The sequence below is a fragment of the Sardina pilchardus genome, chromosome 9, assembly GCF_963854185.1.
Source record: "Sardina pilchardus chromosome 9, fSarPil1.1, whole genome shotgun sequence".
NCBI classification, from domain to species: Eukaryota; Metazoa; Chordata; class Actinopteri; order Clupeiformes; family Clupeidae; genus Sardina; species Sardina pilchardus.
In genome coordinates, this window is record NC_085002.1 from 33,373,475 (window position 1) to 33,388,368 (window position 14,894).

The window sequence follows — 14,894 nt, forward strand, 5'->3', positions numbered from 1 at the left end:
CAGTATTAAAACAGCTCTGCAAAGTTAAAACCAATAGCGAAATGCTAATCGCGATTAGCATGCCATTTGAACTGCAGTTATAACGAGACCTAGCTGGACGCAGTTTGTTGCACAGATGGTCGATCATTTTAACGTCTAAACCGACGGTGTGCGGTGTCCTAACATGGTCGCCTAGTGTAATTGTCAGTGCATGGATTTGTTAAGAAAATAACTTAATATCAGACAATGCTGCTGCCAGTTACTGTCTAGTTACTAGCAAGCTAGCTAGCCTCCTAGCTAAGGTAACATTTTAAACGGAGAAGTGTAATGTCTTTGAAGTGACAATTACCTGAATAACATTAGTGACGTTATTTAAAGCGGGTAGTTTATACTCAAGTGAACTTGCAACAGTATATTCAGTTTAAGCGAAGTCCCTCAACTGTTAGAAACCTGGTAGCACATTGTAGCCTGGATGCCAGACCGAAGTTTAGCCCCGCCTACATTCTTTTTCTGCAGGGAACTTCGGTCTGGCACTGCTCCGTTCAGCTGCTACTATTCGAGATGCAGAGCTGTTTGGACCAATCACATTGTCAGGGCGGGCTTTACGTGATGATTGACAGATGAACAGCAGTGAGGTTCACGGCTGCATGCGTCCTCGTTCAACGAGTTGGGTGTGAGACCCAACCGTGTTGGCTTAGGTTGATTTTGATTGCAACAGAAACGCTATGACTATGAATGCATAATTTGTTCATGCAGTTTGGCCTTTCGTTTATCTTAGCTATTGATACGGAGGTTTTATCACGGATTCACACAACTATTTCTGAACACTTAGACCAACGTGGATATGTGGGAAAACTTCAGTTTCACTTTCACCAAGTTAAAACAGCATGTTTGGGTGATGTTGTTCCCGTTTGTTTAAAAATATCTGTTTGCTCGTTGGGTTAACGACACACTTCCCCAGCTGTTCATTGCATACAGTTTGAAGGAATTATGTTTTAAAACGAGGGAGGATGTTTTCCATATAGCCTCCCCTGCGACATATTTCGTTGTCTTAGATTTCGCAGATACTAGCTGGGTTTCCATTACAAATATGCGCAAAAACTTTGTCGATATTGTCTTAATGTCGAAAATCACAATTTTCGCAATTGCGGTGTTTCCATTACATTCGGCTAATTAAATTAAAATCTCGTGTATTCTCGCGTGCTTTAAGTCATTAGGAGACATCGCGGTTATCAACATAACCTAGATTTACACTAAATGCATTCAAATTGCCACCACGGCACTACCGCTGATTATCAGTCATTAAGCCATCAGAGGAGGAGGCACGTTTTGGTGGGGCAGAAACATAAAATTAAAAATGACATCAATCACAGGAGTTTGTTATAGGCCTATGCTTAAATCATGTCACAGCCATGTCAGTGGAATATTTCGTAGATCAGCCCAGTTGATTAGTTTCTAGAACTAGAATCTAGAATCTAGATTTCTTTGAGCACCGTTCTCATCACGTTAAACCAGCAAAGCATAGCAACGTTGTTGCTATGGGTAAACAAAACTAGTTGAGCGGTTGCGTATGCAGCGTTTTTGAGAAAGTGTTGTCGGCGAGTTCACAGAGGAGCTGTGGATTCAACATTTTAGAATGACACGAGCCACTTTTAATGAATACAAATATATTTTTTTACATTATTCTCCCGGTGCCACTTCCTGTCGACAGTCTTCTTCGTCGGTTTTGTTCCTCCTAACATCCGGTTGTTGGATCACGTGACTCGTTAGATGCGAAAAAAGTGTTTCCATTGCAGTTTTGCGAAATATACAAATTTCGATACGCTCGAAATACCACCTCACCCAAGCGCAAAAACTTTTTATCGAAAAATTTTAGTTTTTTCGAAATGTGTGTGTTTCCATTCACCACATTTCTTTTCGCAACTCTTAATTTGCGCAATTTAATGGTCAATGGAAACGCAGCTAGATACTGACAGATACTGACACTTGTTCTGTTTGGTTTGGGCTATCCAATGAGTGCAGAGCTATCCCCCCCGCCCTGTATCAGTTGAATCACGCCCCATAATCGAAGCTGAATGGAGCAGTTTCAGACTCATATTCTGACAAGAATTGAGTATGACGTCGTCAGGCTAAGCACATTGCTGTATTGCCATAGTATGACATTCACTTGTTAGCTTTTTAAGCTAGCGTTAGCGAGCTAGTTCTAGCCAGCTTGGTTCACAGACTAATTAAATGATTCATTCCGTGTCCTATATAGGCTAATGATTCATTGGTATCGTGATGATTTTAGACAGTAACATTGTAATCACAATTGTGTTTGTATGCTGTTACTGCTTGCTTATTAAAAGAGAAAGTTTCCACCGTTGTGTTCACTTTTTACTGACCGCGGCGTGACAACTTCTAGTGGCCTGAAACCAGAGAGGGTAAAAGCGAGTCAGTAATGAAGGATCTTTGCTGAAACCGACGTCACGTCAGTGGGAACCCCGCCGACTCCACCCACTTCCAGGTCACGGTTTAGGTGGAAAGGCAAATAGTACTGGTACCGTGCTGTGCCGTGTAGAGCCGCGCTGTACCGTACCGTGTAGAGTCGGACTAGTTTGGCAGTCGAAAAGAGACTATTGAGAACAACGGAGTCTGTTTGTCCATTTCTTTTAGGTCTATGGGTTTTACCGCCTAAAGGGCCGATCACATTATAGACAGCATGCGCTGCTATCACCGCTAGGTTGCTCTTGGTTGAGATAACGTTCTACGATTTTTGTTGCTGTTACCGCTCCTATTTCTATGGTTACTGCTGGGCTCAACATATTTCAACTTTGACCGCGGTACGCGCAACAGCGGCAAAGCGGCAAAATGCCGCCGGCGCTGCGCTTTGCTGAGCACAGCGGCAGACCCGTTTTTGCGCTCTCAACCCATTGAAATTAATGGGTTTCATAGCGCATGCCGCCTGTAATGTGATCGGCCTTTAAAGCGTAAGTTTGGCGGAAAATGAAAATAAAGCTATTTTCTGAATGAAAATACATCAACTAAGCCGTGGAGGAATTTTCGCTCATCACGCAGTACAGAGCTAGCACTGGCAAAAGCTACAGCCCAAAATCGCAAACAGTGGGTTAGCATGGGGCTTTCCTGTATACACGTAGAATCAGTTCGAGACCGCAATAACCCCATACAGTACAGCCAAAATTGATGGAAAACCTGCCATTTTGGGATACGGCGGCCATATTGGATTTTTGGCCAAAATTTAACATGCCCCAAGTCTTAATCTGTTCCAATAGGGCAGGCATCACCAAATGGCGGACCGCGGTCCGGGTCCGGACCCAGTGACAGTTATGTCCGGACCGGTTGAAATTGTCGGCCTAATATTATCAAAGAGTACCGTCCGTAGCCAAGCCAATTAACTTGATTGTTTACCTTTCAGCAACAGAGAATAGGCCTAGCGGGAGAGAGAGAGGAGATGAGAGAAAATGGCTTGCTCAAAAATGGAAGGAAAAAATAGATGGTGAAAACCGAACTTTTAGAGATGAATGGACGGACCATCGTTCTGCTGTGAATATGCGCAGTGAAACTGTGGCGACGTTAGCGTCATTATGAGATCAAACACGGGTCGTTTGAGGAAAGGTACGCGCAGAAGTCCGCAGTGAGGGCAAGTGAAACTTGAAAAGCACTCCGAGAGCTAACAAACAGACAATGTTATTTGTCAAAACATATCTCAAATAAAACGCAAACCCCGATGAAAACATGCTCTCCTCCTCGGCGGAGTAGGCTAATAATTATCAAATTGAAAGCACACTATGACAGGTCTACTCGTGTGATGATGCATGCATTTACAGGCAAATTAGTGTTCGTTAAAGATTGCGTGGATTTTGGTGCAATACAAGAGAGCATTTAGCGATGTGAATGAGTGCTTAATGCGGCTGCAGAAACGTTACAGATCCCATTGTCAGCCTCAACAACAAGAACATCGAACTATTAGCAGAGGATGTACTAGAACGCAGTATGTAAAGGTCTTTTATTTTATTTTTTTCTTAAAGATCCACTTTTATTTTATTCAAAAGATTCGGAATGTTTTCCATTAGACCTATACTAGGCATACTTGAAATATAGGCCCTACGTTCAGGCTGCTCAAAGTTGTGTTTTGTTGGTAATTCTATATTTCTATATTATTACTTATTAATTTAGACTGGCAAACTCAAGAAAACCTAGGAATCAGGTTTTATTCTTACAAGCAGAGAGAGTAGAACATAGCTTTAGTCTGAATAGGCCAGGCCTGGGGATAGATTGGCCTTGCTTCCCCCCCCCCCCTTCAAAGTTAATCTCTCATTCTGACCAACACTGTAATTTCATCACATTTGTATGAGTATGAACAAAGGGAAAAGGGCGCCAAAAACAAGGCAAGGTCATTGGTTCACTTAGATGGCTTCAGTCACACCCACTCACACCTAGTCACACCTAGACACACTTTCTCACTCTGATTAGATTTACATGTGGAGGGATATCATATACAGTATGTCAGAAACATCACTTATAGAATATTCCAAACATTCTTACACTGGAATCATGACAATCCTTACACTAGACTATCATAATGATACCAGACATGAATACATTTACATTTCATGACATATAGATATATTACATCAAGGTAGAATCCTTTGTCTTATGGCCTGGACACATTACACGATTTCAGCCCGATTTTGGCCCGAATTTGTCGTGACCGACAAGTTTACAGCGTTGTAACCGATTTCAAATGGTCGGGCACGACATCGAACGCGGAGTGAATCTTATAATGTGACATGCTTCACGACTTGCGATTTGTCGTTCACGACGTTCTAAAACAGCCCGACAAAAAGTCTGGCTTGTCAGAAATTTGACGGGAGTCGTATGACGTGACCGATGCTTTCGGTGTATGTGGCCACTCTCCCGACCAAGACGCGGAGAGGTTTTCATGGTTCTAAAATCGTATAGTGTGACATGGTAGATCGTAAACGACAATCGTGAGCGACAAAACAAATCGTATAGTCTGACCAGGCCATTAGGGCAAGTTGGTTTCAACATTCCAAAGGAATGTTGGCAATTAGCATTTCACAGAGGGGAAGGGAAAGTTGCAACAACGTTGTGTGTTTATTCTCACTTGAAAAGAAAGGGCTCCTTGGTTGGGGCTCAGATAGAATAGAACTCCCAAATAATACTCATAAATTATTACCATCAGTTTGCACTTTATATTTATTCTATTCAGAATAAATTCAATGTAGTGTCTGTTAACTTTCTTGAAATGTAGGCCTAGTAAAGAAAACTATTGCATTCAAGTTAAGACTTTTTTGCTATGTTACAAGCATATTACTTTCAAAACACTTGAAATGTAACAATACATTAAATAGGCCTAGAAATGTACATGCATTATTGATTTTATTAACATCAGGGTAGCCTACACTATTTTGAGTGACAATTTAAGATTCTGACCTTTGCCGGGAGGAAATTTTAGTAACTGGACCTCTTTGAATTTTAATTGAAAACCCCTGCAATAGGGGTTCTGACCAGGAATCCATTGAGAAAACTTTGACCAAAAACTAGGCCCAAAAGTTCTAGCAAATGACCTGTCTAAGGATTGCAGGATCCAAAATGTGCATTGTATTCATTTATTTTGAATGTTCCTGTAGTGATTGTAAGAGGTCCCCCTACCATTTTTATTTATTAATTTAGCTATCGCTTTTATCCAAAGCGACTTACAAACACCAATTGTAGGGACAGTGCCCCTGAAGCAGCCAGGGGTTGAGATGTCTATTGATGCATGTATTTCAGTTTCTATATGGTTGAATAAAGTGATGATTAAAGAAGGATAGTAACTCAGCTCCATTTGCGAAGAATGACCCATTCATTCATTTTGTGAGACTGCAAGTTCTGTGAAATTTATAAATTGTAGGAATAGAAAATTGTATGTGTAGTGTCTTCTATGGGAATGTTTTCTATGGGAAAATGATTGGATGCATGAAAAAGCACATATGGTGTTAGGTTCACTTCACCCCTAACAGTTCTGTTTGTTGGTCCTGAGTGTCTATTCCTCACAAAGAAGTGTGTGCAAGCTGCACAACAGCTGTGTGCAATCTATTTTTGATTTAACTTCTTATACTACATTTACAGCTACATTTACACTGAGAGCAAAGCCAGATTTATTGATTTGTCTCTTATCCAATCCCATAATTAAATGTGACTAAAGATATCATATTAGAGTACAGCTCTCAGTGTACAGTACAGTGACATATATCTGAGATATCTTTTGCACCTTTACACACTGCATTTGAACTGCTGACCCGGAGCAAGAAGTAGGGATTCGTTACTTCCTTTGCCACTATTGCAGACTGATAATAAACGGACATGGCAGTGAAGGAAACAATATATTTATCATTTATCATGCAATGTGATTTTTAGAGAGCTAAGGCTCAGCAGGATGTTGTAATATGTTATGGAACTAAGGGGAGAATCATGTGCATGTGTTATGTGTATGCCTAAACTATTTTACACTTGTTCCTCTATTCTCTTCATAGGTCAAGAAAAAATAGGAATAGACTCAAAGTATGAACAGGAGGGCAAAGTTCAATTTGTGATTGATGCAGTGTATGCAATGGCCCATGCCCTGCACAACATGCAGAAGGATCTCTGTCCTGATATGTCTGGAATTTGTCCAGATATGGAGGTGGCTGGAGGGAAGAAACTTCTAAAATACATACGCAGTGTCAGTTTCAATGGTGAGTTAACATGGAGCCAACATTTGTGGCAATATATTTTTTTTATGATATCAAGTGAAATGGAAATATAATGAATTAATTAATATCAGTAGCTGTACTTTGTATGCATCTTTGTGGGCGGGGGGGGGGTATTGGAGAGAGAGAGAGAGAGAGAGATTATTTGGCATCATTGGTTTATGGGAGTGATGTGTTCGTTGAAGCAAGCAAAAATGTGATCTATTTGACAGCTGGACTGCTTTCTATATGACTTGTTTGAATATGTCATGTTTGTTTATAACAAACCAGGTTCGGTTACAGTATAGAATATAAAGGCCATAGTGCTGAACATGTTCTCCCTAAACATAGATTAGAATAAACGTCAGCAATGTTAAAGGGATATTCCGCCATTTTTGGAAATATGCTCATTTTCCACCTCCCCTCGAGCAAAACAATCGATATTTATCTTGTTCCCGTTCATCCAGCCATTCTGTGAGTCTGGCGATGCAACTTTTAGCTTCAGCCTAGCATAGATTATTGAATCGGATTAGACCATTAGCTTCTCGCCTGCTAGCTTCATGTTTAAAAGTGACTAAGATTTCTGGTAATTTTCCCATTTAAAACTTGTCTCCTCTCAAGTTAGAAAGTGCAATAAGACCAACTGAAAATGAAACCTGGCGTTTTTCTAGGCTGATTTGACATGGAACTACACTCTCATCTGGCGTAATAATCAAGGCAACTTGCAAACGTACCAAAGGCGCAGTGATATCGTACACAGCATCTGAAAATAGTCCCCATAGACAACAAGCAGTAGTAGTGCCAGTAGTTTGCAAGTTGCCTTGATTATTACGCCAGATGAGAGTGTAGTTCCATGTCAAATCAGCCTAGAAAAACGCCAGGTTCATTTTCAGTTGGTCTTATTGCACTTTCTAACTTGAGAGGAGACACGTTTTAAATGGGAAAATTACCAGAAATCTTAGTCACTTTTAAACATGAAGCTAGCAGGCGAGAAGCTAATGGTCTAATCCGATTCAATGATCTATGCTAGGCTGAAGCTAAAAGTTGCATCGCCAGACTCACAGAATGGCTGGATGAACAGGAACAAGGTAAATATCGATTGTTTTGCTTGAGGGGAGGTGGAAAATGAGCGTATTTCCAAAAATGGCGGAATATCCCTTTAAATATTAAAATAAAACCTTTTTGCTAATACTTGGCTGATATCTGCTCACATTATGACTATTGCATCAATGAAACTGAATGAATTAATGGTTTACTCCCTCTACCTGATGTTACCTCTCTTATACTGGAATGAATGCAACCAACTTTTGTTTCGAGACGGATACCTAACCTAGGACAGTTTGACTGGCATTTTAGTTGAGTCCTTAACACATGGCTTCAGTCTTAATTTTAACAGAGCCGTTTCAGTGTAGTGGCAATGTTTGAACCCAGATTGATTAGGATCAAGGATGTCATTCTGTGAGAGAAATTCTATGATTTGTTTGGAAGCTGCCCTTTCTAAAGCCCTTGAGAGAAAAGGTAGGTGGGTGACTGCTGGGCGATAGAGAGTGGTAGCAAGAAAAGGCTTTTTAAGCAGCAGAGTTACCTGAGCCAGTTTGAAAGCAGTTGGAATTGTACCAGAAGTCAGTGAGGTGCTGGTGTGATGGTGGGAGCTATGTCTTGGAGTAGTTTGATAGGAATAGGGTCTAGTGGGCAATGGGCATGTAGTAGGATAAGTAAGTAAGTAAGTAGGTAAGTAAGTAATAAGTAATATTTATTTATAAAGGAAGTTTATAACAGTTCACACTGACCAAAGTGCTGTACATAGTGTAATAAAAAGAGGTAAAGAAATAAAATGAAATAATAAACAATGAAACACAACAAAATAAGATCATAATAATAATAAGTAAAATAAAATAAATAAATAGCAATACTAAATAAAAGTACACATAAAACACAAAAAAACATCAAATTAAGGGGGAGGGAACGCAAGGGTGTAAAGGTGGGTTTTGAGCCTTGATTTAAAAGTAGAGATGGAGGGGGCATCACAAATGTGTAGTGGCAATTGGTTCCACAAACCTGGCGCCGCAACAGCAAAGGCCCTGTCACCTTTTTGTTTTAATCGGGAGTGGTGGATATGTAGAAGTAGCCTGACTCTCGCCAGACCCTTGTAGTTCCGCCATGCTCCACCAGAGGCGTTTCGCTGAGCTCCACACAAGGGTCTGGACGCGAGGGCAATCCAAACTCGTTCCAGTGATCAAAAAATGATCAACCAATCAGGAGCGCCAAAGCGAGTGTTTGATTCAAACAACAATGGCGGCACGCAGCGAGGAGTCTTGTGCTGACATTGATTCTGCTATTTCAACTGTTTTGTCGAATCTATCGAGTATTCATTCTTTAAAAGATTAACAGAGAATAGTTTTGAAGACATTTATTGGTGGCAAGGATATTTTTACTGTTCTTCCGACCGGGTTTGGCAAGAGCTTGAAGAAGCCTAGCACGTCATTCAAGATAACAGGCAAGTGGTTTATCAAATCACATGCGAGGATGTTTTACAAGGACCCGCCTTCATAAATACATCTCCCATCGAGAAGTCCCAGATCCTTGTGTGAAGCAGACAGCGAACTACAGGATCTGGCGAAAGTCAGGTTAATGTAGAAGACCCTGATTGCAAGATCTTGGGGACCTAGTGGCTGAGTGGGGGATTAGGAGGTCTGAATGTAAGATGGGGCCTGGCCGTTGAGGGCTTTGAACACCATCAGTAGGATTTTAAAGTGGATCCTTTGATGCACTGCCAGCCAATGAAAGGATGCAAGGACAGGTGTGATATGATCCCACTTTTTTGACCCAGTTAAGAGTCTTGCTGCCGCATTCAGGACTATTTGTAGGCGTTATATGAGGGACTGGGGGAGACCAAGGTAGAGAGAGTTACAATAATACAGCCGTGACGTTATAAAGGCATGAATATTGTTTCCAGATTATGATATGACAGTGTTTTATTTTTATTTTAGCTATAATTTTGAGCTGGCAGAAGCTGTTTTTTTACCACAGCAGAGATTTGCTTATGAAAGCAGAGCTCAGAATCAAAAATGACACCCAGATTTCTAGCAGAAGGTTTTAAGAAAGATCTCAGACTACCCAGGTCAGTCACTGTGGGTTTTTTTTGGATTGGGAGGGGTTAAAAATGATTACTTCTGTTTTGTCATTGTTTAACTGAAGGACATTTTCTCCCATCCAGACATTAATCTCCTTCAGACACTCTAGGAGAGTCTGAAGGGAGTCACTGGATCTCAGTGGGAGATATAGTTGGGAGTCGTCAGCATAAAAGTGGAATGAAAGGTTGTATTTCTAATTATATTTCCTAATGGGAGCATACATAAACAGAATAGGACTGGACCCAGGATGGACCCCTGGGGGACACAAGAGTAAAGAGGGGCAGAGGATAAAGAGTGCTGACCTATAGAAACTGAAAAGGATCTATGGGTGAGGTAGGAGGAGAAACACTGCAGAGCAGAGCCCCTAATACCAACCCACTGACGGAGGCCTAGAAGAGTGGGGTGGCCTACGGCGTCAAATGCAGCACTGAGGTCTAATAGGACTAGGATAGTGTCATCACCTGTGTCAAGTGTGAGGAGCAAGTCATTTGAAACTTTCAGCAAAGCTGTGTCAGTGCTGTGGCGTGTTTTAAAGCCAGACTGAAATGGCTCCATGATATCTGCAGAATTAAGAAAAGGCAGTAATTGAGAGAGGACTACTTTTTCTAGAATTTTGGAGATTAATGGTAATTTAGAAATGGGGCGGTAGTTGTTTGGGTAATTGACATCAATGTTATGTTTTTTAAGCAACAATTGGACGACTTCATGCTTGAAGCATGAGGGAACAGTGCCAGAGACAAGGCATGTGTTTATAATGACCAGAATGCTAAGACCAATGGTTTCAAAGGCATCTTTGATCATTTGGCCAAGGATAGCATCATTGGGCGATGTAGAGGGTTTCATGTGCATGACAATATCATTCAGCTCATGTAGGGTCACTGGTGAAAAATAATCAAAGAACACTGCACCAGGTATCAGTGGAGCACAGTGGAGTGGGGAAACAGAGGGGAAAAGACAGTTTGAGAAGTTCAATTTTATCAATAATTATTATAATTATAAATATTAATGATTGAGTTAATGGTACTATAAAGGATTTGGGGTCTGTGGGAGTATCTATCTATTAATGCAAGGAACGTCTGTGTGTCACTCTGTCTGTTCCACGTACAACTCTCGAACCACTCATCCGACTGCTTTCAAATTGTGGTGGGTGTCATCCTAATGGCACGAGTCTGTGCAGTGCCAAATTTCATGTTATACGAAAAAAATGCCTCATATATGGGCTCTGCACTAGTTTGTAATAATGTCAGAGAAATGTTTGGCCCTGGTTTGCTTAGCCGCTCTCTGGAAGGTTGCTAATGAATTCCTGAAGATGTCAAGAGAAACTGTAAGCCTATCTTTGTTCCACTTCCGCTCAGCTCTCTGACAGACCTTCCTGAGAGTGCGTGTTGTGTCATCAAGGTTGTGGCTTTGGTTTGGGATATTTGAGTTTAAGTGGAGCAATAGAATCTAGAATGTTACAGCAAGACGTGTTAAATAGAGACACTATGTCATCTATGCTGTCATGGAGCTCAATGGCAGTAGATCATTACTCAGAAAGCAATCAGAGAAATGGCAGGCAGTGAGAGAATTTACATAACGTGAAAAGCGACCAGGGGGTTTAGCTACAGACAGAGGGTTAGGTAGGTTTACATTAAACAGAATGGGGTTATGGTCAGAGAAGGATGCCTCCTCAGTATGCACATTATCAACAGAAAACCCATGAGACAGAATCAAATTGAGAATGTGACCAAGTATACTGTATGTGTGGGCTGATTAATGTGTTGCACCAGATCAAACGAATCCATAAGATGACAGAAATCCTTAACCGAGGGTTTATCTGGACAACAGAGGTGGATATTAAAGTCACCTAAAATCAACAAACGTCCGAGAACTCTTTCATGATGTCTTTGTTTGGTTTAGGAGGCCTGTAAAACCAGGGGCCGGTTTCACTAAGGTAGTTTAGACTGGTCTATGGCTTAGATAGGTCTTATGTTTCTTTATAGATCAGTCTAATGCAAGTAAGCCAGTTTCACAAAAGTTAAGACTATCTAATTTTAGACTTAAAAAAATAGACACCTCACTCCCAGGCTAACATGGGTCTAAAGGGCTATATCACCATGATAACAACAGAAAGGGTGCTAAATTACGTCAGCTTATCCATTTGAAAGCAGGCTAGCATGGCTAGCTAATGTGGGGCTTCAGTCCTATGAGTCAACAGTGTCTGCTTTAAACTAACCTGGCTAGATTAAGGCAACAATGTATGTTCCTGCCTACGAATAAAATGTAAACGACCTCAAACGTGTTATGCACACATTAAAAGAGCATGCGGACTGGTAGGTCGGTGGAAGTAACGTAGCTTCCTAGCCAGCTAACGTTACGCTGCCTCGATAGGTAAAGTGGGATAGAACATGGGTAGGACAAGACGGGAGCAAAATATTTATCTGTTACGTTACGTTAGCCAGCAACGATAACCACACAAGCCACTCTGCATGACACAAAAAAAGTCTTTATACGTGTTAAACTCCTCCAAAATGCACAGTTTCTCTGAGTGAGTAAAAGCTAGGTGGTTAGTGTCCACTCGGTCGGCCATGTTTTTTGTTTTGAAAAGAGTCTTAAAATACCCAGATTACCCACAATTCTTTGCAATTAGTCCTACTTAGGATAGTCGGTGTCTTAACTGCTTTGTACAACACTATTATTTAGACGTCTATGCTAAGTCTGACTATACCCTTAGTCTAAGTAATAGTCACAGTCTATCTTAGTGAAACCGGCCCCTGGGCACACACTAAGGGTGAAGCAGTTGATTCCACTTTTACGCATTGAATTTTGAAAGTTGAAAAAGTCCCAACAGGTATAATCCTTATACTAAGAGTACCAACTCGGAGCAGCACAGATGAACTTAAACGTTTAATTAAGGTGCACAAAGGGACTAACGTTTCGATGCTTCATGCATCTTCCTCAGAATCCTTGCAGAGGCCCAAGATTTGCCACGCCTTCTACACCTGATTGTGACTTTCACATAATGGGCACTCCTGTCCATGCTATGCAAGGACTCTGAGGAAGATGCATGAAGCATCTATGAGAGGGGAGGTGTGAATTGGGCAGTCAAGCAAGCAAGAGCAGTGTCCGGGGGTGGTGGACAGACAACATCCATTGAAGCTGGAGCAGGGCAATCAAACCTGTTGTAGAAGTGGTTTAACTGATTCGGCCTGTCCAGATCTCACTCCAAAGAGCTGCTACTCTTCCCCAGGCCAGTGATGGTCTTCATTCCATCCCAGATCTTGTCAGAGCTGCAAACTTTTAAGAAAAAACCTTGAGGTGAGATTTTTTGATGGGGGTGACCAAAAGTTTGTCCCGCACTCAGCCACTCAAATATCAGGAATTGGAATTAATTTGGCGTTGTAGTCGGCCTACCCATGCTGTGCCCTGCATTTTGGTGGTTTGTGGGGCCCAAAGTCATTGATAGGGGCGGCCTACTGGAGATGGACAACTTTGGTTACATTCTGTGAAGAAAAGACATACAGTAGCTAACAGTACAGTACAATACAGTAGCTATTTCCCTAGGAAATTTTGGACTAAGTAAATGTGATTTCCTGTGTTCAGGTGAATTTTGGGTGGTATGCCAAAGATGTGCAATAACTGAAATTACTCTGATTCATGCTCATCTGATCATGACATGTAGGGCCTTCTAGACTTGAGCTAAACATTACACCAGAAAACTATTGCTGTGCCTCAATGACTATCTATATACCACAATATAGCCTTATGCAATTATAGACTTGTGTTTAAGATTTGACCAAGAGTTGGTCGACATTTTAAGTACAATTGTATTCAACTAATTCTTAACTGAAACCTAACCTATATCTTAAAGGGATATTCCGCCATTTTTGGAAATAAGCTCATTTTCCACCTTCCCTCAAGCAAAACAATTGATATTTACCTTTCCCCCGTTCATCCAGTCATTCTGTGAATCTGGCGATACAACTTTTAGCTTCAGCCTAGCATAGATCATTGAAACGGATTAGACCAGTAGCATCTCGCCTGCTAGCATCATGTTTAAAAGTAACTAATATTTCCGGTAATTTTCCCATTTAAAACATGTCTCTTCTCAAGTTAGAAAGTGCAATAAGACCAACTAAAAATGAAACCTGGCGTTTTTCTAGGCTGATTTGACATGGAACTACACTCTCATCTGGCGTAATAATGCAAACTACTGGCACTACTACAGCTTGTTATCTATGAGGACCATTTTCAGATGCTGCGCCCATGGTACGTTTGCAAGTTGCCTTGATTATTACGCCAGATAATAGTCTTGGTTCCCCTCTCTGAAGGCCATCTTTTTCCTGTTTAGAAGTGTCTTGACATTATTGGTTACTAGTGTTGCGCGGGTGGGCTTTTTTTTATAACCAGCCCCAACCCGATTCTTCAGGAGATTCAAACCGCCCCGTCCAATCCGCAAAAATATGTTCGAATCGTGACCCAATTCCGGCCGACCTGAGGAAAGAAACAAACCCGCACCTAACATCTTTCATAGGCTAATTAGCCTATTCTCCCACGTGAGGACAGCAGTGGTTAAAGTGATCGGTCATTTCGACAATCTGCGCTCTTCCACACCGTTCATAATTGGAATCTGCAGCTTAGACAGTCAGTGTTAAATCTCATCTTCATGGACATAACGATTTTCTATTAATATTTCCCCTTGCAACTTCATAGGCTACTTTTGCGTGAAACACTGCAAAGCATAAACAAATGCAAAAATAAAAGGAAAGTAAAACGAAAGTAAGCAAAAAAAGCACATAAAAACTCAAAAAGACACGGAGCTACCAGGATTGCTGCCACTCTCATCGGCGCTGGAACCGGTCTAGCAGTCTAGCACACATTTGTCAACCAAACTTCTGTTCTGAACAATACTTTAAGACTAGGAACTCAGCTGGAGTCAACATCTTGTATGGCATGGTGTCAACATTTCATTAAATTTGAAGGCGGTTCAAGTAATCAAATTTCCATTTACGTAAGTATTCAGACCTGACCAGGGCATGAAATTGGCACCCGCCAACACGCCAAATGC

At 41.2% G+C, this 14,894-nt stretch overlaps 1 protein-coding gene across 2 annotated transcripts in view; it reads left to right on the forward strand.

Annotated features, from left to right (window-relative positions):
* grm7 (glutamate metabotropic receptor 7) overlaps positions 1-14,894 on the forward strand; it is a 199,464-nt gene that overhangs the window by 141,708 nt on the left and 42,862 nt on the right. For both annotated transcript variants that reach the window (XM_062544835.1, XM_062544836.1), the window contains one exon: positions 6,519-6,719. In XM_062544835.1, the coding sequence (XP_062400819.1) occupies positions 6,519-6,719 (201 nt within the window). The remainder of the gene's footprint in view (positions 1-6,518; positions 6,720-14,894) is intronic.